The 27136-nt window shown below is 37.7% G+C and overlaps 1 protein-coding gene across 14 annotated transcripts in view; it reads left to right on the forward strand.

Annotated features, from left to right (window-relative positions):
• MBD5 (methyl-CpG binding domain protein 5) overlaps positions 1-27136 on the forward strand; it is a 512364-nt gene that overhangs the window by 458939 nt on the left and 26289 nt on the right. For 13 of the 14 annotated variants that reach the window (XM_066346280.1, XM_066346282.1, XM_066346272.1 and 10 more), the window contains 3 exons: positions 10434-11459; positions 13028-13236; positions 17280-18488. In XM_066346280.1, the coding sequence (XP_066202377.1) occupies positions 10434-11459; positions 13028-13236; positions 17280-18488 (2444 nt within the window). The remainder of the gene's footprint in view (positions 1-10433; positions 11460-13027; positions 13237-17279; positions 18489-27136) is intronic. The other variant, XM_066346284.1, reaches the window with a different exon arrangement.

A 27136-nucleotide genomic window follows, 5' to 3' on the forward strand; every position in this document is an offset into this window, starting at 1 on the left:
GAATGGGATTCCTAGTGGCTCACATGTCATTAGACTTTTGAAGGAGGCGGCCATGCACGTGCTAGTCTTACCATTCCAACCATCAGGGTAAAAGAGACTCACAGGTAACATGGGCCAATTCTGCTCAGTGGCAGTGAAGCCTGAACAGGACTCCAGTGACCTTCTCAATCAAGTGCCTTTTTTCCACTCTGAAGCAACGGCTCAAAAATATTACATTAAAACATAGATTAAGACAAGAAATCACTTGCTCTGAAAACACTTCATTCTATTGGTATTTTCTAAAACTTCATTTAAAAGAGTTTTTTTAATCATAAAAAGTCCAAGTATAGATTTGTTTTCTTTTCTGGCTTATAAGTGAATTCTATAGCACACACTCAAGAATGGAAATAGCAGGCAAAGATAGAAAAGAAAAAGAAGAAGAAAGAAGAGGGAGGAGAAGGAGAAAAAGGAGAAGAAATCAAAGATGAAATGCATAGAAAACATTTGTAAAACTTAAGACTATCAAGGCTTTATTAATCCTATTTGCAGTTTTGAAATTGTCTTTCCACTAAAGCTATCTAAACACTTGCATTAAACAGTTTACAGGTTTCTGTTAGCTTTTTGGATATTAAGTTCAAGTATAGTTTAATATTTCCATATAGCAGATCTAGCAGTTGACCAGTTGGATACTAGGTGGAATTCCTCAAATTGTAAAGCAAAGCTCTGGTGGATCTTGCAACCCAACCCCAAAGTTCCTGATCGCAGTGCAAACACTCAAACTACTGAAGGCAAGTGTGTTTTGAGAGTCCTCAGTAGTGTACTTGGAAAGCAGCTTTCTCTTATGAAGAGAGACAAGTTTTCAGCTTGTTGTTGGTGTTTTGGTTTAAAGAAGAATCCAAAAACAAGTGCCCTTGACTGGTAAATTTCATCAGGCCTCTGACCACTGCCCACCTACTGAGCATAGACCAGAAGCACACATGTCCAGAACCCAGGCCTCTGCAAAGGACCTAGCACTGTCATTGTCCACGTCACAACACATCCTTTCCATGGCCCTGGGTTTTCTTTCCAATTCTCAAGGAAATAAAAAGATTTAGACTACTCAGCTAATTAACTAACCTTTACCTTCTTCCAATAAAGATAAAATCATTAAATATAACTTTTTCACTTTAAGGTGCTTTTTATATTCTCTTATTTTTTCCTAATAAAATAATTTAATCAGTTCTTCTAAACACATGAAAATAAATCCTCTGAAGTGGCAGAGTATGAGTTTTTACTGGAAGAGAAAGTAATCCAAGCATTTATTTGCCTTAACTCTTAAAAATATACATTGACTAAGAAGAATATAAATAAGCCTATAAATAAACATGTGTTCATGAATATTTATATATATTTTTTTAACTCTGGGGAAAAAAAGTTTTATTTCAGCACAAAATGCATTTGATTGAAACTCAGTACAACTGTTGATGTGGTAGGTATAAGAAAATGAAATAGAGAACACAAAAGATCACTGGGTAAAAAACTGCAAAGTAATGAGCTTATTTTGTTTTGTTGTTGCTGTTTTGTTCTATGTATCTATCCTGAGAACATGTCAGGAAGAATATAAAGGGACTTGTTATTCCCTACATATTATAGGCACAAAAACGATTACAGCATAAAAGTGCTCAAGAATGGATTACATTGTATAAATCAAACCTCTCAAGATATGGGAAGTTTGTGTAGAAATAATCTAATAGTCTTATATAGACTAATGTAGAGTGAAAAGAGCCAGAAGCTTTCTTAAGATCATGACTGAATATGTAGTAGTTTCTATTGAAAGTCTTTCCACCCAAAATTTTAAATGCCTAGATTTTATCTTCATGCACAAGGATTCTAGGTTAAAAGTTGCCCTCTTCTCTTGTTTTCTAACCAAAGACCGAAACTATATTAAATTCTTGATTGGCCCTGGCCGGGTGGCTCTGTTGGTTGGAGCATCGGCCCGAAGCGCAGGAGTTGTTGGCTCGATACCCAGCCAGGGCACATACAGGAATGGACTGACGTTCTCTCTCTCTCTCTCTCTCCTCTCTGGCTAAAATAAAAATTAAAAAAAAAAAATTCTTGATTGTGTAATAATAATCTATGTCTATTTTGCTTAAATTTTTGCAAAATGAGCCATTTCTCCATTGTTGTAATATATTTTTACAACAATGTTTTGCTGTTTAAGAAAGCTTCCTAATATCAGGGTTACACTAGTTTTGTTTACATATTTCAGGTATAATGTTTCCTTATGTGCAAAAGGAGCTAAAATATGTTTGACTATAGACATGGGATCTGTGTAATCAAAGGTGTTAACAGAAGTCAGAGTGGGGTAACATGTTTGTTAATTCAATGACCTGTTTTGTACTTTCAAGAAATAAATTGCCCCAGTGTGCAAATTGGGAAATTTTTATTCCATTGCAATACATGAAGCTAACTTATAAAGCTACTAGAAATCCTTTAGTTCACCAAAATATGCCTACGCTATTGTTTACTAAAATCAAGTGTTCTGAAAACAATCAGCTTCTAAAAGTACCCAAATTATAGGCAGTAATGCTAACTCTACAAAAATTGACTCATTAAAAATGATTTAAAATACTCCTATGGTGTCTGACCAGGCGGTGACACAGTGGATAGAGCGTCGGACTGGGATGCAGAGGACCCAGGTTCGAAACCCCGAGGTTGACATCTTGAGTGCAGGCTCTTCTGGCTCGAGCACAGGCTCACCAGCTTGAGTGCAGGGTCACTGGCTTGAATATGGGATCATAGACATGACCCATGGTCACTGGCTTGAACCCAAAGGTCGCTGGCTTGAGCCCAAGGTCCCTAGCTTGAGCAAGGGATCACTCGCTCTGCTGCAGCCCTCTGGTCAAGGCACATATGAGAAAGCAATCAGTGAACAACTAAGGTACCGCAACAAGGAATTGATGATTCTCATCTCTTCCTTCCTGTCTGTCTGTCCCTATCTGTCCCTTTCTCTGACTCTGTCTCGGTCAAAGAAAAAAAAAAATACTACTATCGTGTCATCGATAAAACAGACTTCATTTCCATGTGCATGTGATTCTAATTAAATCAAATCATAAAGTTCTTACCTTCTAAGAACTTAAATCAGACAACATTAATGCCAACCACACGAAGAGTAGAGTAAAATTTATTTTCAAGGAAATATACTTCTTACCTGACCAGTGGTGGTGCAGTGAACAGAGCATTGATCTGGGATGCTGAGGTCTCAGGTTTGAAACCCTGAAGTCTCCAGCGTGAGTGTAGGCTCACAGGCTTAAGCAAGGGGTCACTGGCTCTGCTGGAGCCCCCTGGTCAAGGCGCACATGAGAGGCGGTCAGTGTACAACTAAAGTGCCGCAACTAGGAGTTGATGCTTCTCATCTCTCTCCCTGCCCCTCTCTCTCTTCCTCACTTAAAAAAAAAAATGTATACTTCCTGCAAATTCAAAGTAACATCTTACCTTTTCACAGATTAAAAATGGAATTAGACAACAGAATTCTGAAGGAGTTGCTGAGATATTCCTGGGGTCAAGCGAGTTCAGGGAAGTTTGGAATATCTATCCAAGACCCACTGGTACAGGTCTAAGAGTCTATCACAGATACCCTGGAGCAGATGCTGGTGCTGCACAGCTCCACAGGGACACCTCTCACACTAGAATCTGGTAAATGCACTTCCTGGAGCCCAGCTCCCTTCATTCCCCACAGTAGAGCAGCTCAGAAGCCTGATCCTAAAGCAATGGTTTTCCTTTTTTTTTAACTTCTTCTCACAGTAAAAAAATAATTTGCCTTACTATCCACTGGAGATATATTTTTAATGTATAAAAAATAAAAGTTTCTTGCAAAAACACTTAGTACATGTGATGCACTCTGACATTTTCCAACACAGTCTATTTTATCCTATCTCATTGTCTTTCTTTTCTGACAGTCATGACTCACAAATTATCACCCACTAACAAAACATGACCCAGCACTCACATATTAACAGAAATAGTTCCCACAAACTAATACCCAAGCTATGCAATGTACAATTTTCTATTTCATTTATCAAAATATATGAGTTGAGGCATACTAAATTGATTTTGCAGCTTCAAATTGGTCTAAACACTCATACTACACACGGGGTATTAACTTAGCAAATACTTATTGAGCACCTCATATGCACTGCACATAAAGTAGTATACAGTAGAAGTATACGAAGTTAACTATCAATAATCTAGAAACTCAGCTCATTAAAAAGATAAAACTTTTATGAGATAAAACTTTCAATTGGAATATTTAAGCATTTTAACTGTTATTCTAGCATATTAATAACTGGCAATTCTACCAAGCAAGGGACTGTCATCAATTTCTTCCTCTCTCTTCCTAAGGGCTTTAGTTTTGGATCCTTCCCTCCCTTCTTTGTGGAGAATAGCCATTCAGTGGTCCTAACTTATGATGTTTCGACTGACGATTTTTTAAATTTATAATGGTGCAAAAGCGATATGCATTCAGTAGAAACTGCACTTCAAAATTTAATTTGGATCTTGCCCAGGTTTGAGGCATGCAGCATGGTATTCGGGATGCTGGGCAATGAGCAGCAGAGAGCCTTGGCTCCTCAGCCATGCCAGCACCGAGCCAAACCTCTCCAGTGCACTAGGTTGCTAGCATTTTTTGGATACTGTATTCAACAAGTTACATGAGATATCCAACACTATTATAAAATAGGCTTTGTGTGAAATGATTTCACCCAACTATGAGTTCATATAAGTGTTCTGAGCACCTTTAAGTGGGGTAGGCTAACTGATATTCAATAGGTTGTGTATTAAATGCATTTTTTATTTACAACATTTTCAATTTACAATGCACTTATTGGGATGTAACACCATTGTAAGTTGAGGTACATCTAGTTCTTAGGGCTTCCTCCTGCCTACTTCTTCTAAAACAATGATCCCCAACCCCCGGGCCGCAGACCAGTGCCAGACCGTGGGCCATTTGGTACCGGTCCGCAGAGAAAGAATAAATAACTTACATTATTTCCGTTTTATTCATATTTAAGTCCGAACGATGTTTTATTTTTTAAAAATGACCAGATTCCCTCTGTTACATCCATCTAAGACTCACTCTTGACACTTGTCTCGGTCACATGATACATTAATCTGTCCCACCCTAGAGGCCGGTCTGTGAAAATATTTTCTGATATTAAACTGGTCCGTGGCCCAAAAAAGGTTGGGGACCACTGTTCTAAAAGAATGCTAGGAATTTACATCACAATCCAAACCACAAAGATCGAGACTGATGTATTTTTGTAAATACTACCATGCCATTACTAAGGCTTGGGGAAATAATGTCTTGTTAGAAGGTACAGGCTTATTTATCAATTTTTAAATATAGAAGAGAAAATGTTACTATTTCCATTGGGTTGAAAAGTGAATTATATTTATTAGACTCACAGGGCATAATATTTTCTCTTGTCTCTAGAAGCATTCATTTTTATTAGGGATTGCCATTGACCATTTGCAGTTAAAGTACACTTTGTCAAAGCAAATGATAAAGGTTAAATGGTGAAGGAATTCCTTCTATATGACTCATTTCTTGAATTCTACAGACAAAAATCAGGTTTTGTCATATCAAAAGAAAACATTTACTAGCATAAAGTACTATTTATTCAAAATTGGAGGTATAGATTAAACTGGTATAACGACATTTTAAAAACAACTTATTGGTCTATTTGGTGTGAGCTTAATGCCCTCTTTGGGACACATACAAAGATATGTATAACAATATTTTAATACTTGAGAGCCAGTCTTAAAAAAGTTTAGCATAATATAAACAGTTTTTTTCTCAAATAATATTGATGATGAAGATAAATAAATCTAAAGAGATAGGCATTACCTTTGTTTTGAAAAGCATTTTTTAATGAAGCAAATAAAACTTCTCAAGAATGAACATTAATAATAGTAGAAAAATAGCCTTTAAAAATTCTTCAAAAAAATTTATTGGTGCTATTTCTGTATACACACTCATCCACATCATAAATTATATGTGTTTACTAAGAGTCCTGTTTATAAAAGGAACTCTACCTTACTGGGCAAGTCCTTTCCTCATTGTATTAGACTCTCAGTCTCTCATTGGGGGTCTAGACCCATGATCTCACACCAGGAGTGTTTTCTGGGGTGGTTTTCCAGTCTTCTCTCCTAAATTATGCCAGTTCATGATACTGCCGGCTTGTAGGAAATAATCACCTTTTCTGATTGAAGAACTTCAGCTTATGTTTTCCAAGCTCCCAGCTGCTTTTTGATTATTAAACTGCTAAATGGTTAATGAATAGTTTGCTCTTTTCAAAAACTAACTGTTCCCTTCATTAGATTAAGCAGAAAACATCTTGGCTGACAAGGTTAAGGTGGGCAGGTGAGCAGGTAGGCAGGAAGGGGAAAGAGAAGGGAAAGGAAAGAAGAAAAACAATTTTACCCAAATGCTTTAACAAACCACAAGGTTTTTATGCAGGACTAACTATTAAGTAAGTTCACTAGAGAGTGCCTATTCAAGATTAAGTGGTTCAGAAATAAGCAACCTCCAATTTCTCTCCAGCTCTAAAAATTCAGGGTCCTCTAACTGACCCCAAGCATTGAGTGATTGTAAGCATTCATAAGTGACTTTGTAATAGAATTCTACCTCTATAAGGTGATTTTAATTCCCTGGAACAGTTGGGAGCCTTCCTTAGTAACTTGACATCTTCCAGCTATCTATCTCCTTTCTAACATCTCATCCCCTGGCATTGGACCAGTATACTGGAGAGTCAGTTATTATTTTCCCCACCAAGGGGTGGTATTCTCTTCCTTTCTCACATACACACATGTCCCACACACAACATCAAATGCAAAGGATCTGAGTTCTAGAAAATTAGTGCAAGTTTTATGAACTTAATAGTTAATTCTACCAAGAAACACTTTCTGAGTGCCAACCATGTGTGAGGGACTGTTATGTCTTGGAAACACAGAGGGAAGTAAGAAGTACCTTTGTCTTTAATGGTTTAGAAAAATGATTTCAAATTTCAGCAGCTCTTGTGGAAGGCAGCCTGTTTAACCATGGGAAAGCAGTGTATGATATTTTCACTCATATTTTTTTAGAGCGTACATAAGAATCTATTACCCTCCATGCATTTTATTACCTCCTTGTCTTTTCTTTTTAATTACTTTGCTTTCACTTAGAGGCCCTTTCTTTCTTCTTTTCCACTCTCAAATCCCAGATCAAATATTACCATTTGCTTAGTTTTCCCTGACACCTTCAGTTTTACAATTGCCTTCCTGTTATATACCTATTATAACTCTTAGTTATTACAGTTATACTAGCTATATGAAAAGAACATTATTTCCTGGTCTGTAATAGCTCTCAATAAATGTATATTAGAGAGAAGAAAGAGACAGGGAGGTTTGTGTGGTCAAGACTTTGCCTAAACTGAATTCCAGGAGGAAGAGGCAGGTTGTTATGTGATTTTGTTTGTTTAGTTTTTGTTTTTATATCATCATTTCTATCCTTTTGTTCAGCAGATTTTACCTGTTTGTTGAACTGATTCATTGAAAATTAGGGAAAATAAAAAACAAACTTTGGTCCCTTAATAAGCTTGTGCTATTCACTGCCTTCTTGTTTGTAACACAAAAATACACCCAGGGTAACTATATGTATTTTCTTTGTTGTCATTCTTCAAGAATATTTAGATGGAGACTTTTTAGAAAAGTGTCCCCTTAAAAGATTTTAAAAAATAATTACCTCTAAGGAAATCCTTTCTCTACAAAGCCTTGCCACATACATGCTAGAGTATTTTGAAAATGTGCTCTGACTGTGGTTAGAGGAATGGTGATCTGTACATTTAAATATGTTATTATTACTTAGCAAATAAGGAAAAAGGCCTAAGATAGTGATTACCATAAATAAGAGTTGTTATTCACCTGTTTAAAAAGACTGTTTCCAAATGTAAATAAAGCAGAGTATCTATTTATGGATATAGCAAGATTTAAGAGGCAATGAAATGTTTAAGATGTTGATTGTTCTATTATAAATCTGAATATTTAAATAATTGTATACCATTTGACTACTTCAGCATTTGGTATGTTCTCATCCCACTCTTTGTGAACATAGTCTTTATTTCATGATACTATATTATAAATATTTGTATATTTTCAAACAGAGGGTGTTTTTAAATCTCATTCTTTAAATGAAACACTGAACTCTTTCCAAAAAAAAAGCCAGACATGACAGCTGGGTAAAATTACAGTCATGATACAGAGATAGTCTATAAGGTGTGTTGGATATGCTGATTTATATTAACTACAATTAACACGTCACCACTACTAACTACATCTAATGTCAGTAGTAATGATGACAATAATTTTTTATTTGTATAGACTTTTACATATTACAAGCCTTTTGCTTATCTATTTTTTTAATGTACAGTATTTATTGATTTTTAGAGAGAGAGAAAAGGCTGAGAGAGACAGGCAGGCAGAAACTTCCATCTGTTAAGTGCCCTGACCAGGGATTGAACTTGGAGCCTTTGCGCATCAAGACGATGCTTCAACCAACTAAGCTATATATAAAATGAAAAATATATATATATAAATGCCAAACTTTATTAGAATGTTTTACTAATATGGTCAATCCACGTGCTACATGGTTAAATATATTAATACAAAGTCTATACTATATATACAAAAGGAAAAATTATTGTGTTATCTTGTGAGGAAAAAACAAAAAATATATAATTGTATTTGTACCGCTATTATAACTGGAAACATTTCTCTGTATTTGGACAAGGCCTCAATGGTAACTTGGTCAAATATAAAATTCCTTGTGATGGCATAGCACAGCAGTAAAATGGTCAAATCATTTTAGATTTTCAGTAATGCTGGTATTGTTCATTGTACCATGTACCTGTTTATATTTTAATATAAAATTAAATGCATATGCTTGTAATAATAAATACTTGCCAAATGCAGGTATTAGAGAGAACAATGTGTCCCTTCAGGGGAAAACCTTTTTATTAAAAATTGGTTATAGGTTGCTTTTCACCAGAATGGGATTCTTGCCCTCCTCACCCCACCCTTGTGCTTTGGGAGTGCTAGGGTGCTGCTGCTCAGGCTGTGTGTACCTGGCAGATGCGTTTTCAGCTGACCTGGGGTAGGGTCTAGGCATTGCTTTCTCTTTTCTTTTAAAGTTATCCAGGTAATTCTATTGTGTAGCTTTGATTGAGAACAATTAAAACAATTATGATAAACAACCAAAGTTTTATATTTTTAAATATTACATTCCCTGAACCTTCATCTCTTGAGAGAGACTTTGACAATTTAAAATGCTATTTGGGTGAAGACTGGTCTGATTTAAAGAATCATGAATGTAAAATACCTTGACACTACCAAGGTAGCAAAAATTAAAAAAAAATAAAATACAGTGTTGGTGAAAATGAGCACTGCCACACACTGGTTATAGAAATGTGAGTTGAACGTGTATTGATCAACCTCTCCGGAGAGCAGTTCAGCAATGTTTCCATAGTTTTAAATGTATGTAAACTCTTTTGTCCCTGGAATTCCAGCTTTAAGAGTTTATCCTCAGAAAGTAATTGAGCATATTGACGAAGATGAGGTAATGTTCTCAAAGTGTTACTTACAATGTAAAAGGTTGTAAATAATCAAAATATCACAACTGTGGATTGATCGAATTATGGTATATCCATACTGGATACCAGTAAAATAGTTCTGTAATTAAATGAATTGACATGGAAAGATATTTACAATACGTTGATAAATGAAAAAAGTTATTAAAAAGCATGATTCCATTTTTGTTAAAATATGTAACTATATATGTCTGCATATGTATATATACAGGCGTGTGTGTATGTGTGTGTATATATATATATATATATATATATACACACATACACACACACGTGGAAAAAGCCCAGAAAATTATGCATTAAAATACTAAAATTATTATAGGTACTGTTTTATATACTCATACATATTCTACTCTTTTTTTCTACTAAAAGCAAGTACCAGTATTACAAATAAAGACCAAAAACTTCTTTAAGATGAAAAAGTATCATATAGTTTGAAAAATAAAAATGAAGGCTTGTTACTTTTATCTAATCCAAATGAATGAACTGCTACAGAAGAACTCCCTCCACCTTCACTTTGTTCAGCTATGAAAAACAAACTTTTTGATAATTAGAAACAGGTATTTCTTAATAGGCTAAACTTCTCCAATATATTTCTTTTCAAAGTAGGTTGGGAAGTATAAAGTCAGACTTGTATCAACAACTGGCATATCATCTCTGATCACAATCTGATTAAAATCAGTAAGGGTGACATGTAATGAATTAATTACAGTGTATCAATATATTTTTATGGGGTTGTGTTTCTTAACACTCATAATTAATAAATGGTGTTTTTGTTGTATGTTTTGTATTCAGGCGGTTCAGGACCATCATCCTCCATTGCCATAGCTGGCACCAACCACCTTGCCATCACGAAGACAACATCTGTTCTTCAAGATGGCGTCATAGTCACCACTGCACCTGGAAACTCACTGCAGAGTCAGCTGCCCATCGGGAGTGATTTTCCTTTTGTTGGCCAGGAGCACGCACTTCATTTTCCATCCAACAGCACTTCAAACAACCATCTTCCACACCCCTTGAACCCCAGCCTCCTCAGTTCTCTACCTATCTCTTTGCCAGTGAATCAACAGCATCTCCTAAACCAGAATCTATTAAATATCCTCCAGCCTTCAGCAGGAGAAGGCAAGTCTGAGATCAACCTCCACCCTTTAGGTTTTCTCAACCCGAATGTAAACGCTGCTTTAGCCTTTCTCTCCAGTGACATGGATGGGCAGGTATTGCAGCCTGTTCACTTTCAGCTCTTAGCTGCCCTGCTTCAGAACCAAGCCCACGCAGCTGCCATGCTTCCCCTGCCATCTTTCAATCTGACCATCTCAGATCTTTTTCAACAGCAAAATACCCCTTTACCCTCATTAACACAGATGACAGCCCCACCAGACCATTTGCCAAGCAATCAGTCAGAGAACAGCCGAGCTGAGACCCTTTTAACCAGCCCCTTGGGGAACCCTTTACCAAGCTTTGCAGGCAGTGACACTACTTTTAACCCCCTGTTCCTCCCAGCTGTCACTGGGGCCTCAGGATTAATGGCCTTGAATCCCCAGCTGTTGGGAGGTGTCCTGAACTCGGCATCGGCCAACACCGCTAATCATCCAGAGGTTTCCATAGCAACTTCCTCCCAGGCAACCACTACCACAAGCACTACATCATCAGCAGTGGCAGCACTGACTGTCTCAACACTTGGTGGGACAGCAGTGGTGTCAATGGCAGAAACATTGCTGAATATATCTAATAATGCTGGGAGCACACCTGGTCCAGCTAAACTCAACAGTAACTCTGTGATGCCACAGCTACTTAACCCTCTACTGGGGACAGGTCTGCTTGGTAAGTTACAGTTTTTCACAAATTTTTACAAAAGAAACGTTTTTCTAGTTCTACTTTCTCCTTTTTAAAACCTCCATTTTGTCACACTATTTTTAAGAATGTTTTTGTTATGTCACAGCTTGCTTAAGGAACTAAATATAATAACGCCAACACACAACCATAGTTGTACAGACATGAAAATGACTTTTTTCTTTTCCCCTATTCTAGCAAAACTAAATATCATTTTAATCTGCTTTCTCTTCTAATTCTGATGCCACCTAAACCTAACTTGTCCATCACTCTCAAGCCAAGTAGAGTCTTATTTTTCAAATAATAAAGCACAGGTACATCTTAAAAATAAATTTCATTTGAATTTTAGTTGGTGTGGCATCACAGGGTTAGTATGAGCAGCTGCACTGTGGATGGAAACAGTTTGAGGAGGTGTTTTTCCAGGTGATTCTTAAATAAACAGAACTAAATACTTATCCAGCAAAATGAGAAACAAGGCATAAAAACATTCAAAGTTAAAATCTGCCCAAGTTCAAGGAAACAGCCCCAATAGCTACTGCTAGATTTCCTCAAACAGTATTATTCTTCAAAACTTTGTGGCTTAAAACAAAATCCTTTATGTAGATTGTACTATCACAAAAATGTTAGAAAATAGTGTCAGTAAATTCAACTGATTGATGCAGTAACTATAATATATAGAGATGGTTTCCATAAAGTCTAGAAATATTGGCAAAAATACTTGATATTGTCAAGGGCATGTTCAATGTATGTAAATATATATATGTTTCCAGATTTATGGACACCTTTATAATATAGTTTAATTAGTTCTATCTGGCATTGAGATTAATATAGTGAAGTAGTAATTTAAAAAGCATAATAGATTTATATATTTCAAGTTACAGGGCAGTTTCTCTGCAGTCCTCAAAATAACTTCAGTGTAATTTCAAAATAAGTCTATTTTGAGTTTTGAGTATAAATTTAGTTATTAACTAATTCTATCCGGTTATATAATATTTATTTTTAATGATTATGACAATGATTTATTTTGTATTGTTAACTTTTTTTACAATTTTAATTTTAGGTGGCCAAAATTTTACTTAAAAATAAAATACATATTTCCAGACCAAATCCATTTTTATTTGGTGGTAATTATTGATGATTGTGACTTGAGAACTAAATTTTGTGAACAAGACCTGATCAGATCCACTCATTTTAATCATCTGGTCATATAATTATGGTTGTTAAAACAGCTTAGGACTAATTTCTACCTTTAATTGTAGGTGCTTTAATAAAAATAGTTTCAAAGAATTTTTTAACACTGAAGCGCAATATAAGGACTGGCTAATAGATAAAACAAAGACTAGTTTCTCCGTGACATAAAATAAAAAACCTAACTATGAAAATAAATAGTAAAATACTCTTTCCTTACCAGTTAGTAAGACTTTGAGGAGAAAAAGAGACAAAATTTATCATGTAAGTCTAGTTTTTAGTTTTTGTTTCAGGAATCATCAGGTACAAAGATAGGCATAGGATTGCCAAAGAATCACATTGACTTACATTTTATGTTTTTCAAACTATAGGTGACATGTCCTCAATAAACAATACTTTGAATAACCATCAACTGACTCATCTACAGTCGCTGTTAAACAACAATCAGATGTTTCCTCCAAGTCAGCAGCAGCCGCAGCTTCTTCAGGGGTACCAGAACCTGCAGGCATTTCAAGGACAGTCCACAATCCCCTGCCCAGCTAACAATAACCCCATGGCTTGTCTGTTTCAGAACTTTCAGGTACTCTCCTTCCCTGGGTTACTATAGTAGAAACAAATGTCTAAGTTTCTAAACACACTTAATTTGGGGGAAGAGACAAAAGAAGGAAGTTATATGTCCTTCCACATCTATTTACTGTCATTTCTCAATAATGAATATTGTTAAACATTCTAGTGTTTTGTGTGAAGGTTATTTTATTTTGTCTGAAGAATCTCATTTTTCCTGTTAGAGCTCTGAGTAAAACTAATCTTGGTACCATCTTAACTTGAAGGCTTAATCCCATTGCTTTCGTGACTAAAATCCACCTCTATGACGTGCCTACCTTGCTTCCCTCATGCTCCAGCTCCGGTTCTCATTACTTTCTCCCTGGCTTCAGCTTTGTGGTCTTCTATTAGTTAGACAAACTGAACAAATTCCTGATAGATTTAGGAGCTAAATAAATATAAAAAGAAAAAAGAGAATTTGTTTTTATTATCATGGAGTAGAGAAGGCTCTTTCAATACAAAACCAAGTAGTAAAAAAGAAAAAGCAACATAATTGAATACATAAAACTTTCAAATCTGTATGATTAAGAGTATTCTAAACAAAGTTAAAGTCAGTGACAACCTGAAAAAAAAATATTGCATAATAATAGCAAATAACTGATATTCATAGTATGAAAAGAGCTCATACAAATTAGAAAAGAAGGATAATTGACTAGAAAAGGGAGCAACAGATATGAACAGTCAATTCACAGGAAATAAAAGGTAAATTATTAGTAAAATATGGAAAGAATAGTCAGAGTTACAGAAATTGCAACACCAACTTGCCCATCAGATTGGTAATGCCTTGCTGACAGAGGTGTGGGGTTAATGGAGTCTTTCAGATACATTGTTGGTATGATTATATGCTGATACCATTCTTTTGATAGTTTACCAGGTTCTTTTCACACCCTTTGACCCAGAAATTTAACTTGTATGTATCTATTTTAAAGAAATCTTCAAATGTGATCAAAAGATCACAGTTCGGACTGTTCCTTAGAACTACTTTAGTGTACATCAGTAGGGACATAGTTAAATATATTATGGTAGATCCATCTATCTAGTATTTTAAAAAATTAGCTTGACCTGTATAATCTGATATGAGAGATCCACATGATTGCAAGACTCCAATACTATGATATTGCAAAAGAAAACTAAAATACAATATCATTTATGTGAAAGAAAGAAAGGAAGGAGGGAAGGAAACTAGACATCCACCTATTAAAAGTAAGTATGTGCAAGGGTGTTCACCAGCACTAATTGCTTCTGAGAAAAGAAATGGGATTGGAGTGGGATGGAAAGTACAGATTTAGTGGGGCATAATTATAAAGAAAACTTTTGTCTTTTTGAAAATGAGAAAATATTTGTATACATCATATGTAATAAAATAACTTAGAAAGGAAGAAGTGCTCAACCATGTCACTGAGAAAACAAGTAGATAAAGCCTGAAGAGAAGCCATTTGATTTAGCAATGAGAACATCACCAGTGACTTGGTGGAATGCAGTTTTGGTGGAGTAGTGGGAACATGAGCCAGATTGCAGTGGGTGAAAAAATGAAAAGAATTAGAAATTTAAGTGTGGATTAAAAACTTAACTATGAAGAACTTAAGAAAAAAAGAGTAGTGCCCCAAGGCAGGCATAGGTTGAATGCAAACTTTCAAAATATGGAAGCCTGACCAGGCAGTGGCACAGTGGATAGAGCATCAGACTGGGACATGGGGGACCCAGGTTCAATACCCCGAGCTCACCAGCTTGAGCGCAGGCTCATCCAGCTTTAGTGCATGGTCACTGACTTGAGTGTGGGATCATAGACATGACCCCAAGGTCACTGGTTTAAGCCCAAATGTTGCTGGCTTGAAGCCCAAGGTCGCTGGCTTGAGCAAGGGGTCACTCACTCTGCTATAGCCCCCCAGTCAAGGCACATACGAGAAAGCAATCAATAAACAGCTAAGGTGCCACAATGAAGAACTGATGCTTCTCATCTCTCTCTCTTCCTGTCTATCTGTCCCTGTCTGTCCCTCTCTCTATTTCCATCTCTGTAAAAATAATAAAAAAATAATAATAATAATAAATAAAATATAAAAACCATGTACATAGTTCTATGCTAAAGGAAAGAAACCAAAAAAGTGGAAGAGATGGTGATTAGCAGAGTGAAAGGCGAGTGGGGGAGGTAGGAGAGGGTAACGGGGGTAAATGCTAAGGGTAGTGAGCACGCAATACCATCTACAGATGATGTATGATGGAATTGTACACCGGAAACCTATATAATTGTATTAACCAGTGTCACCCCAATAAATTAAATTTTTTAAAAAGAGGGAGAGATGGAACATAAAGAAGGCAAGGGATAATAAATACGGTAAGATCCCTGAGGAGGGACTTGGGATCCAAAGCATAAATGAAGAAGTTACTCTCAGGAAGCAGAAGGGACCGCCTCTTACCATAGGAAGAAGCAGAACAGGATTTGGGACACATATAGTCAGAAGTATGTGCTGGCAGAAGGCAGGGAAGGACAGAGTGTAAGAATCACAAGAATTCTTCACCTATGAACTCCATTTTCTGTGTTTAGTAAGGTCATCTACTCAGAATAGTGCAGATAGCTTGTGGAAGTGGATGCAGATTTGAATAATTGTCAAGGAGGGTGATGCCCTCTTCGGATCGATGGGAACAGGAAGCCTCTAGCTGTGGTTGGAAGCCAGATACTGAGCACCCTCACTGTACATATAGATGAGGCAGGCAGTTGAATTGATTCAGGACTTGGATTTTATCTGGTAGGTGTGGATAAGGAGAGAATGGCAAGAGAGTGGTTGATGTGCTAAGTCCCAGGCTCTGGGAAGATGAGAAGACAGGAAGGGAGTATCACTGAGGGTAAATCCCAAGAACCAAAGGGTCTGGGCAGCAATTCTTAGATGGGGTTGGTGAAACGAGAATGACCTCAGGGACTCTTTAAAATTGCAGTCATCCTTCCTGTCCTGAGCATTTGATATTTTTCCTTGGTGGGCGTTCCCTCTCATCACCTCTTCCCAACTGAGGATCACTTCTATTGGGAGCCCTTGTCACCGTGGACAGCATGGTGGTGTCCCGCAGCTGATGGCCTGGTAAAGTTGGAAAGTAGGTGCTACTACTCTAACTGAAGACTTTTAAAATGTAGTGTTATATCAGAAATATCTTACTCTGAAGGAGTATATGTTTTGTTTTATATTGTATTTCACATAGTTCAGTAGAAGTCATTTTCAAAATCTGGTTCCCTTTGTAATTTGAGCAGTGTTGGTGACTGACTTGTTTCTACCTTTGAACCCCAAGTTACAGAACCTACAATGATACTAAATACTTAGAGTCATTACCTGAAAACAGTGTCCAACAGCCTCAATTTTAATATTTCTAGAGAATGCTTAGTAATGATGATTTTTAAAAATCTGTTGAATGATTTTAACCAATGAAACAGTACTCCAGGCCCTGGCCGGTTGGCTCAGTGGTAGAGCGTAGGCCTGGCGTGCTGGGGTCCCGGGTTCGATTCCCGGCCAGGGCACACAGGAGAAGCGCCCATCTGCTTCTCCACCCCTCCCCCTCTCCTTCCTCTCTGTCTCTCTCTTCCCCTCCCGCAGCCGAGGCTCCATTGGAGCAAAGATGGCCTGGGCGCTGGGGATGGCTCCTTGGCCTCTGCCCCAGGCACTAGAGTGGCTCTGGTCGCGACAGAGCCACGCCCCGGAGGGGCAGAGCATCGCCCCCTGGTGGGCAGAGCATCACCCCTGGTGGGCGTGCCGGGTGGATCCCGGTCGAACGCATGCAGGAGTCTGTCTGACTGTCTCTCCCCGTTTCCAGCTTCAGAAAAATACAAAAAGAAAAAGAAAAAGAAACAGTTCTCAAATATAATCAGGACGTAAGCTTTTCCACACAGTGACTTTTTACTTCATTTTTGAACCTGTTCTTTCTTTATATTTACTTCCCTGTTATATTTGTCTTTCCATGGATCTTAAAGTGATGTCTTTCTCTTTGAGGTCTGTAAGTTTTTTCTCTCTCTCACTACTTCCTGTCTATTTCTTTAAGGTGAGAATGCAGGAAGATGCAGCTCTCCTAAACAAAAGAATAAGCACTCAGCAGGGGCTCACAGCACTTCCTGAGAATCCGAACACTACACTTCCACCTTTCCACGATCCGTCTTGTGAGTTGCAACCGAGGATGGAGCCCTCTCTCGGTCAGCAGGTGAAGGACGGCCTCGTTGTGGGAGGCCAAGGCGACGCTTCCGTAGACGCCATTTATAAGGCAGTTGTTGACGCAGCCAGCAAGGGAATGCAGGTGGTCATCACCACAGCAGTCAACAGTACAACGCAGATCAGCCCCATTCCAGCTCTCAGTGCCATGAGTGCCTTCACTGCTTCCATTGGTGACCCGTTAAGTCTCCCCAGCGCTGTCAGTGCAGTCATTCATGGCCGGAGCATGGGCAGTGTGGATCATGACGGTAGACTGAGGAGTGCCCGAGGCGCTCGGCTGCCCAGGAACCTGGACCATGGGAAAAACTCAAACGACGGAGATGGGTTTGAATATTTCAAGTCAGCAAGTTGCCACACATCTAAAAAACAGTGGGACGGGGAGCAAAGCCCTGGAAGGGAGCGAAACAGGTGGAAGTGTGAGGAATTTTTAGATCATCCAGGCCATATTCACAGTAGTCCTTGTCATGAAAGGCCCAACAATGTCGCTACACTGCCATTTCTGCCTGGGGAACAGCACCCAATACTGTTACCACCAAGAAACTGTCAAGGGGATAAAATTCTGGAGGAAAATTTCAGGTATAATAACTACAAAAGAACTATGATGAGTTTTAAGGAGAGACTAGAGAACACTGTGGAAAGATGTGCGCACATTAATGGGAACAGACCTCGACCGAGTCGTGGCTTTGGAGAGCTGCTGAGCACCACAAAGCAAGACCTGGTCCTAGACGAGCAGTCTCCCAGCTCTTCCAATAGTTTGGAAAGTTCTCTGGTCAAAGACTACATCCATTACAATGGAGACTTTAATGCCAAAAGCATTAATGGGTGTGTGCCTAGCCCTTCAGACGCTAAAAGCATTAGTAGTGAAGATGACCTACGGAATCCAGACTCCCCCTCTTCAAATGAGTTGATACACTATAGACCAAGGACGTTCAATGTTGGCGACTTGGTCTGGGGCCAAATCAAAGGACTGACTTCCTGGCCTGGAAAATTAGTAAGAGAGGACGACGTTCACAATTTATGTCAACAAAGCCCCGAGGAAGGGAAGGTATACCAATCTTTATCCATTGTCCAATACTAACCTTTTTTCAGATATCAATTATTATTTTTTGTTATCATCACTTTGGAGTCTTTGGATTTGAAATTAGGATTCTTCATGACTCATTGAGTTCACAAACTTCTGGAGCATAAAGTGAAGAGGGAAAGGTTATAGTCACCAAAATGTCATATCGTCAAGGGGTGAGTTGTGAATGAAGCATCTGTAGATTCCACTAAGGTTCAGAGTGGTTCTAACCCGGGAACCAGATTTCCAGAATTCTGTTAACTCAGCCTTCCTTCCCTGCTTTTACCTAATTCTTCATTCCATACACAGAGGAGGAAGGCAAGTGGCAATGACTGGGGAAAAACCGGTAGCCATTGTAGCCCAGGAGTGTGGCAGAGGTAGGAGTCCCCCCAGAGGACAGGAGGCACCAGGGGACAGCATCCCTCCATGTGCTTACACTTGTCCCTAGAGCTGGGGAGAGGGTAATCGAGGAGGGGCTGCAGCCATTTCTGGAAGCAGCAGGAAACATCTGAAATCAGAATGGTGTCTCCTTTCAGGAAAAGTTCTGGTCTTTATAACATATGGAAATGTTTAACCCCATCGTCTGGTTCTACTTAACACAATCTGATCATTGAAAACTTCTCCATGAAACTACCATTCAATTTAGAAGAAATTAGTAGGGGTCTTATGGGCTTTTTTCTCCCCTTACAATTGGTAGGAATGACTCACTAAGCAAGAAATATGCAGAATGTTTAAAGTAGGTAGAAAATTTTATATCTGACCAGAAGGAGATAATAATGCACATTTCCCACATTTAGTGAAGAAATACAATTTTTTTTATCTCTTTAGGAAATAAAAATTACTCTTCCAGGTATACAGTATTATTCCCTTAAAGAGTATATTGTATAAAGCTATTCCAACTCTGCTCAAACCTCCGCTGGCACTTAGGTTTAATGGCAGGAAACCAAAAGCATTTTTGCCAGCACAATAAAAGGACTGTCTTTCTCCAAATGACCAGGAGGTCCTTTAACCCATTGCTTATAATGCCTAATATATACTTGTCAGAGTATACTCTGGGCATAATGTTTCTATGTTTGATAAGAAAATGAATTCCATACTGCTATTCACAAAACATTTTATTCTCTAATCTCTCTGAGACCAGACAAACATTCTTTAGGTTGATAAACCCAAATATTTTTGACAGTTTATTCAAAAATAATTAGAAACAGCAAAATTGGGCTTTTATGACATAAATGGAACTGCTGCAAATAAAGATGCAGACATTGAACTGTTTTACGATGTCTGTGCAAATGAAACCAAGTCTTTCTTTATGTGCCATTTTACAAAAGCCTAACTAAAGAAAAGATTATGGCCTCTCTTCTCTAGAAACCTTCTTCCTGTCCTAAATGCCTTGTCTAAATATTTTTTATGTCCCCAGAAGAATAAAGGCATATACATTTAACACATTTTATATTAAACCATGGTCCTAATCTTCCAATTATTCTATGTTAGCAAACTCCTAAGACTGAGTTTCTTACTGGTATTTGGAGAGATGTACTAAAAAAAGAAAGAAAGAAAAAAAGTCATTATCTAAGAGTCTTACATTTATTTTCTTTCATTTAAGTAAGCAACTGGTTTTCATTCACTGTAAAATAATGTTTCAAAAATTCAGATTCTTCTTCCTATTGTAAGCAATAGATGAATTCTTAATAGGGAGCATAAAATTGTTTCTGTAAATTCAAAAATCCCCCCTCCCATTGGCTAACATCGTAATTTTGCATTCTCAAAACCTTGATATCAAGATACACTACAAATATTTTTAGTGATTCAGAAAACATGAGGCATACGTTTAGAGGTGAAAACTGAAAACCTATATGCAATGAAATATTCATAACCCATGAAATATGTATCTATCATTGAAAAGCAAGGTATAACAGCCTTAAATGCTCTAGGGCAGTCTTTGTGCAACATCAGTATGGTTAACTCTTTCTCAGACTGGCACGAAACTTCTGGTGGCTCGGCACCAGTCTACATTGGTGGTGGAAAACACTGCTCTAGGGCACTTAACATTTTAAAACACTTCAGGTCTTTTCAGGACGCACTGCACTTTTTCACATAAAAACAAAGTACTTCTTTACAAAGAATCTTTTTTCTCCTGTAGTTCACAAAACAAAGGGAGGACTTCCTCATACCTTATGTAATGATGCCCAGCTAGCCAAACAGTGTTCCCAATTTATACAATACCAGAAAAGGCAACATTTCAAACACAGGTCTGTCTGACTTCAAGCCAAATGGCCTCAGCCTGATGTCTTGGTGATACTGATTTATCCAGAAAAATTAAACCATGTTTAATATCTGTGTAAGACAAAGCATGATCTATTTGAAAGGATTTCCAGTAAAAACATTTTTTAAATTTGTGCTCTTATTCAAATGAACAAAGGATGGTATAAATTTTATTTACATAGAGCCCCTCAGTCTTCAGCAATGTTGGATAAAGTCTAATGCATTAATAATCAGACTTCTGCTTCTAAAAAGGTAAGCAATGCATTAGGTCTCCTTCTGTATACTGTGGCAATGCCTGACATTTTAATGAAGTTGAAAGAAAAAGACAGAGGCTGACTCTATAAACAATTTGTTTATTATTATAAGATCTTATTAATTCCACCTTACTAATGTGGAAGGGACAATTTTCCCTAGTGTTTATCTTTGTAGTATCTCAAAGGAGGTTTGCTAGACAATTTTCTTACACATTATCCTTTACAATCTTCTTTGCTCTCAGTACTGTGTCAACCAAAGTAAATTAATCCAAGATCCTGTTGGATCCCACCAGATAAAATCAGTGAACTCAAGTTTTAGAATAGATTTATTATCTTCCCACTACTCCTCACATCCTACACATCTATTAGTTATTTTCTGTTACAGTCTTTGTTCTCAGCAAACTACTTCCAATTTCTTTTTGGAAGCAGGCAGAGTAGAAAAAATAAATGAGCAATTGACAGGATTGCAGGTTACTAATTCAGAGCAAATCAGGCACCTCCGTGTATTCTGGTGGTACGAGTGCTCTCTGGACTGAGAGGTCAGTGGTGTGACTTGAGCACTGCCATCTGCCATGGGCTGAGAGCTCTATCTCCATGTTGTCCATAAGTTGATACTTTAGCCAACTGTTTGCCATGATAGTAAATGACTTGTTCAGCTTGTGATTTTAGAAGGGCAATTTGAGTCTTTGGTGGGGAATAACATGTAGCAGAATTATGGATAAGCCATTGGAAATGTTCTGCCGTTTCTGATTTAGTTTGCTAAGAGGTATAATTTCTAAACATCAAATACTGTATGAACACAGTCTAAAGAAAACTAAAGAGAAAACTGGGCAATCTAACGTGAGCTTAATCCCAGCTCTGCCAGTTACCAGTGGGGTCCTGGGGAGGTATATTAATCTCCCAGACCTGCAATCTTTGCTCCTCAACAAGGAATATTAATTCCTAATCAGAATGATGTTTTAAGAATTAAGTGGGATACCATAAATAGACACACAAAAGAGGCTTTGGAAAAATGAACCTCCTCATACCTGCCCTCTATGTAAGACAACCTGATTAATTTGGCTTCCACCATTATATAATTGTGATGATTTGACCTTAGTTTGTATTTATCTATGCATTATCCATGAATTCAGGGTTTACTAACCAGGTTGAGGATAAAGGATTATAAGGGATATATTCAGTGAATGAAATAGTTAATAACATTTTATCAATCTCAGCACATCATAGAAATTGGCATATCTGATTATAAATTAATAGTAGCTGTTCCTGTCTGTCTGTCCCTATGTGTCCCTTTCTCTGACTCTCTCTCTGTCTCTGTCAAAAAAAAAAAAAAATAGTAGCTATTTGTGCCAAGTAGGAGTTTGATTTGGAAGCATTTCAAAGCTCTTGGTTTGTTGAGTAAACTTGAAAATCCCCTTCTCAGAGTTTCTAAGAAATGTAAATTCAGACCTCCTTCCTCTACCTTCCTTCATGCCCTTCCCTCAATCAGCAACATTAATCAGTAGAGATTTTTACCAGTCTGGGAAAAGTTGGTTTGAATTGCCCCTCTATGATACCGTACCAACACTAAGTGAGAATGCTGAAGGCTATTATGTGCCTCATTTTGCCATTTGGGCATGGGATCGCCATACTAATACTTTTTCCCTTTGGTAATCAGCTTGTAATGAAGTATGTTCTGGAAGATATTTATACTTTTTCCAAATAAATGCAACTTTTTCTCTGCACCCTGAACCCTTTATAGATTGCAGTTCAGTGGCCAAGAGTCAGACCTCATTGCAGTGCTCAAGCACACGGCCCTGGCCGGAGAGGTGCACTGCCAGGTCTTGGTCCCAGATGAGAGGGTCCTGGAGGACAACGACTTCCATGGGCACAACGGCAATACGCCATAATGTGCAAGCATTTTAAGTCTGTACAAGTGTAGGGGGATACAATGATCTTTTTTCACTTATTTCAATAATAATTTAAACAGAAAAAATATGTTCTCTCATCTTTGATCTTACATTAACTGGACTAAAGGGAAGATTCTCTTTTCTTTTTTAAATAAGCAAAAAATAAAATTCTTGTTTTCTGATTAGATCATTGTTACTCTTTTTGAACACTGTCTCGTTGGCTTCACATTTCATTGCTCTAACATTCAATATGTGTTCTGACTGGAGCCAAATTTAGGAAAGGATTTATTTTTAGATGGGCACCAAAATGTTTCTTTTCAATGAAACATTTGTTGTTGTTGGACAGGTAGAGACATCTGATTACCTAGAAAAGTTCTACATTTTAGTTCAACCACCTGAATGAATGAAGACCAGGTATTTCAAAGCAGTGGATTGGAGCATTCTTTCTCTAAACTCACACTGTGGCTTTTTCTACACAGTTATATTTGGCAGGCAGAGATAAAAATAGTTCTCTAAATAGTCATTCAAAACAGACAAAATTCATCATTATTAAAATCACAACAGAACTGCTTTGGGGCAGCACACTTTCTGTATGTCAGTGCAGCCCCCCGTGCACTCACGTTTTGACAGTGTGGAGCAAAACCAGAGACAGCCCACCATCACATTCGGGGAACATATGACTAAAGAAACTGAGCCTTGGGACTGAATTTGGGAGGTGTGCTCTCCTGTGATGTTTACATATTTTATTTTCCAAGAACATTTTTTCTGTGCTTGATTATCACTATGAACCATTTGTATTGATTGGTGCTATAATTCTCTGTTGAAATTGTCCTTTGTGTATTCCCTTCACCTTATATATTTTCTTAACCTTTGTTGGAAATGAATCCTCTTCTCTGTACAGAATCCATATCCATCATCTTTGGGCTACATTCTGGCTGGTGGGGCAGCAGGGCCAATCAGGGCTCTGTAGCAACAGAATCTTCTTGAAAAGGAAGCAAAACAGATTTTGGCAAATGATAAGCAAGAAAAGATCTAAGCTAAGAAAGTCATTGCCCTAACAAAATTTGAGAGATAATAAAAATGAGGAACTAGATAAGATTGGAAATGTGACGATTAGGAAAAAGACTAAACTGAGTCAAAAGCTTAGGTAAGACTGTAAGCTTTGCTCTAAGGAGCTGTGGAATATTGTGAACTTTTTTTTTTTCCTGAGCAAGTTCCAAGAGGGAAGGAGGCCAATCTCCATTCCCAGATGATTGAGACTCGGCACAGAGTTCTTGAGCTCATGCGTGCAGATTTCATATAGATAGTTGCAAATGCAATCTCATGTCTGAGGCAAATACAGGCTTCTGTTACCTAAGATTTTATGTTTCTTTCGATATTTGAGATTCCCCAAAACATGTCATCTGTTTATATGTTGTGGATCGATATGAAATTTGCTGTCACATTTAGAATAGATCTACTCTAGTCGCGTAGTGTAGTTCTCAAGTACTCAGAGATAACTGCGGTCCAAAGTGAGGAGGAAAGGAAGCACACTAAATTAGTATTAACGTGGATTCGGTCAGTTCATTGGGAAAAAATTGAGATTTACTTTAGTGATATATTCCTGAGTTCCACTGTATTATTGTTGGAAAATTAGGTTCATTCTGTCACAGGTCAGTTAATATTTTACCCCAAATTATTTATTTATCATCAATTCACATTCTTTTAAAACATTGATGTGATGCACTTAAGTTAGCAGGAGTTTTTCAGCTTGAAGTTTTTTTTTAATTTACTATTTTACAAATGTTTGACAATAATGAACCTAAGAAATGCCTCCTGTTCACTTTATTCTTCAGAGCTGTATTTCCCAGAATTTAGCTAAAGTGGTGTGTTAACTGTACTATTACTTAATTAAAATTTTTCTTTAAATTCATTTACTTATTTATTCATTCAACAATAATTTATTCATTCAACAATTCATTCAAATAATTTTTGAACATATTATTTACTAGGCACTATTCAAGCTATTTTTTATTTTTTAGAGTTTATTTATTGACTTTACAGAAAGGAGAGAGAAGAGTGGGGAGTGAGAAGTATCTACTCATAGTTGCTTCACTTTCTAGCTGTTCGTTGACTGCTTGTTACATGTGCCTTGACAGGGCAAACCCAGGTTTTCGAAGTGGTGACCTCAGTGTTCCAGGTCAACAGTCTATCCATTGTGCCACCACAGGTCCAGCTCAAGCCCCTTTTTAAATAATGTTTCCTTTGATTTGAAAAAGGGAGAGGAAGAGAGAGAGAAGCATCAACTTGTTTCACTTAGTTGTTCCCTTTAGTTGTTCACTTATTGTTGTTTCTCATGTGTGCCCTGACCAGGGATTAAGCCCACGACCTTGGTGTACCAGATGACATTCTATCCATTGAACCATCCTGACAGGGCCTCAAGCTACTTTTGAAATAGCTTCTTCAATCTTCTTCTAAATTACAATATATGTGAAATCATAGGTAAAATGGTTTTTGTATTTTTTAATTTTTATTTTGACAGAGAGTCAAGAGAGAGGGACAGATAGGGACAGACAGACAGGAAGGGAGAGATATGAGAAGCATCAATTCTTCATTGTGGCACCTTGGTTTTTCTTTTTTATTTTATTTATTTTATTTTATTTTTTTAATGGGGTGACATCAATAAATCAGGGTACATATATTCAAAGAAAACATGTCCAGGTTATCTTGTCATTCAATTATGTTGCATACCCATCACCCAAAGTCAGATTGTCCTCTATCACCTTCTATCTAGTTTTCTTTGTGCCCCTCCCCCTCCCCCTTTCCCTCTCCCTCTCCCCCACCCCCCTTAACCACCACATTCTTATCAATGTCTCTTAGTCTCGCTTTTATATCCCCCCTACATATGGAATAATGCAGTTCCTGGTTTTTTCTGATTTACTTATTTCACTTTGTATAATGTTATCAAGATCCCACCATTTTGCTGTAAATGATCCGATGTCATCATTTCTTATGGCTGAGTAGTATTCCATAGTGTATATGGTGGTACCTTGGTTTTTCAATGATTGCTTCCTTATATGTGCCTTGACTGGGGGGCTACAGCAGAGCAAGTGACTCCTTGCTCAAGCCAGTGACCTTTGGCTCAAGCCAGCAACCTTGGGCTTCAAGCCAGCGACTTTTGGGCTCAAGCCAGCAGCAATGGGGTCATGTCTATGATCCCATTTTCAAGCCAGTGACCCCACCCTCAATCAGGTGAGCCTGCGCTTAAACCTACAACCTCTGGGTTTCGAACCTGGGTACTCTGCATCCCAGTTCAATGCTCTATCCACTGCGCCACGGCCTGGTCAGGAGGTTTTTGTATTTTTTAATATAAATTTATATGACTGCATAATTATTTTAAATATTTAAAGGTCTGTCCATGTTTTACCTAAAATGATTTCACATGCCACCTGTGACACTTTGGGAAAAACTGCTTTGTTGTTTTTAAAGCACTTTTATGTTTATTGTCTTTTTAGATTCTTTCACTGACCCATAAAAATGTGCACAATTATCCCCATTTTACAGATGAGAGAACTGAACCTCAGAGAATAGGCACTCCTTACAGACACAAATTATCAGCAGTAGAGCCCTCATCTCCTAACTCTTAAGTTTAGTATTCGGCATGATACCATTCCCCTAATGGTCGCTAGTGATTGTAGAAATGGGATGGGGAAGTGAAGAATGAAAGGGGGAACTGGAAGCCAGCTGTCTTACCTCTGTTATGAAATCTGTGATGTGAATTGTGCTCTGCCCTTTGACCTCTGTGTGACAGCTTTGCCTCAGCACTAAGAATCTGCAAAGTAATCACCAAGAGATATAATCCTGTTGCCAGGATTAAAGCCTGCAGGGAATGTTAACATCTTTTCTAGTCAACTGGCTCTATTCAGAAGTGATCTAGGATCCTCTAGGATCTTTGATCCAGGTTCTTCTTTTTTTTTTTTTAATTATAATTTTATTTTTTTAATGGGGTGACATCAATAAATCAGGTTACATATATTCAAAGATCAACAAGTCCAGGTTATCTTGTCTTTCAATTATGTTGCATACCCATCACCCAAAGTCAGATTGTCCTCTGTCACCTTCTATCTAGTTTTCTTTGTGCCCCTCCCCCTCCCCCTTTCCCTCTCCCTTTCCCCCTTCCCCCCGTAACCACCACACTCTTATCAATGTCTCTTAGTTTCACTTTTATGTCCCACCTACGTATGGAATA

The sequence above is a fragment of the Saccopteryx leptura genome, chromosome 7, assembly GCF_036850995.1.
Source record: "Saccopteryx leptura isolate mSacLep1 chromosome 7, mSacLep1_pri_phased_curated, whole genome shotgun sequence".
NCBI lineage: Eukaryota > Metazoa > Chordata > Mammalia > Chiroptera > Emballonuridae > Saccopteryx > Saccopteryx leptura.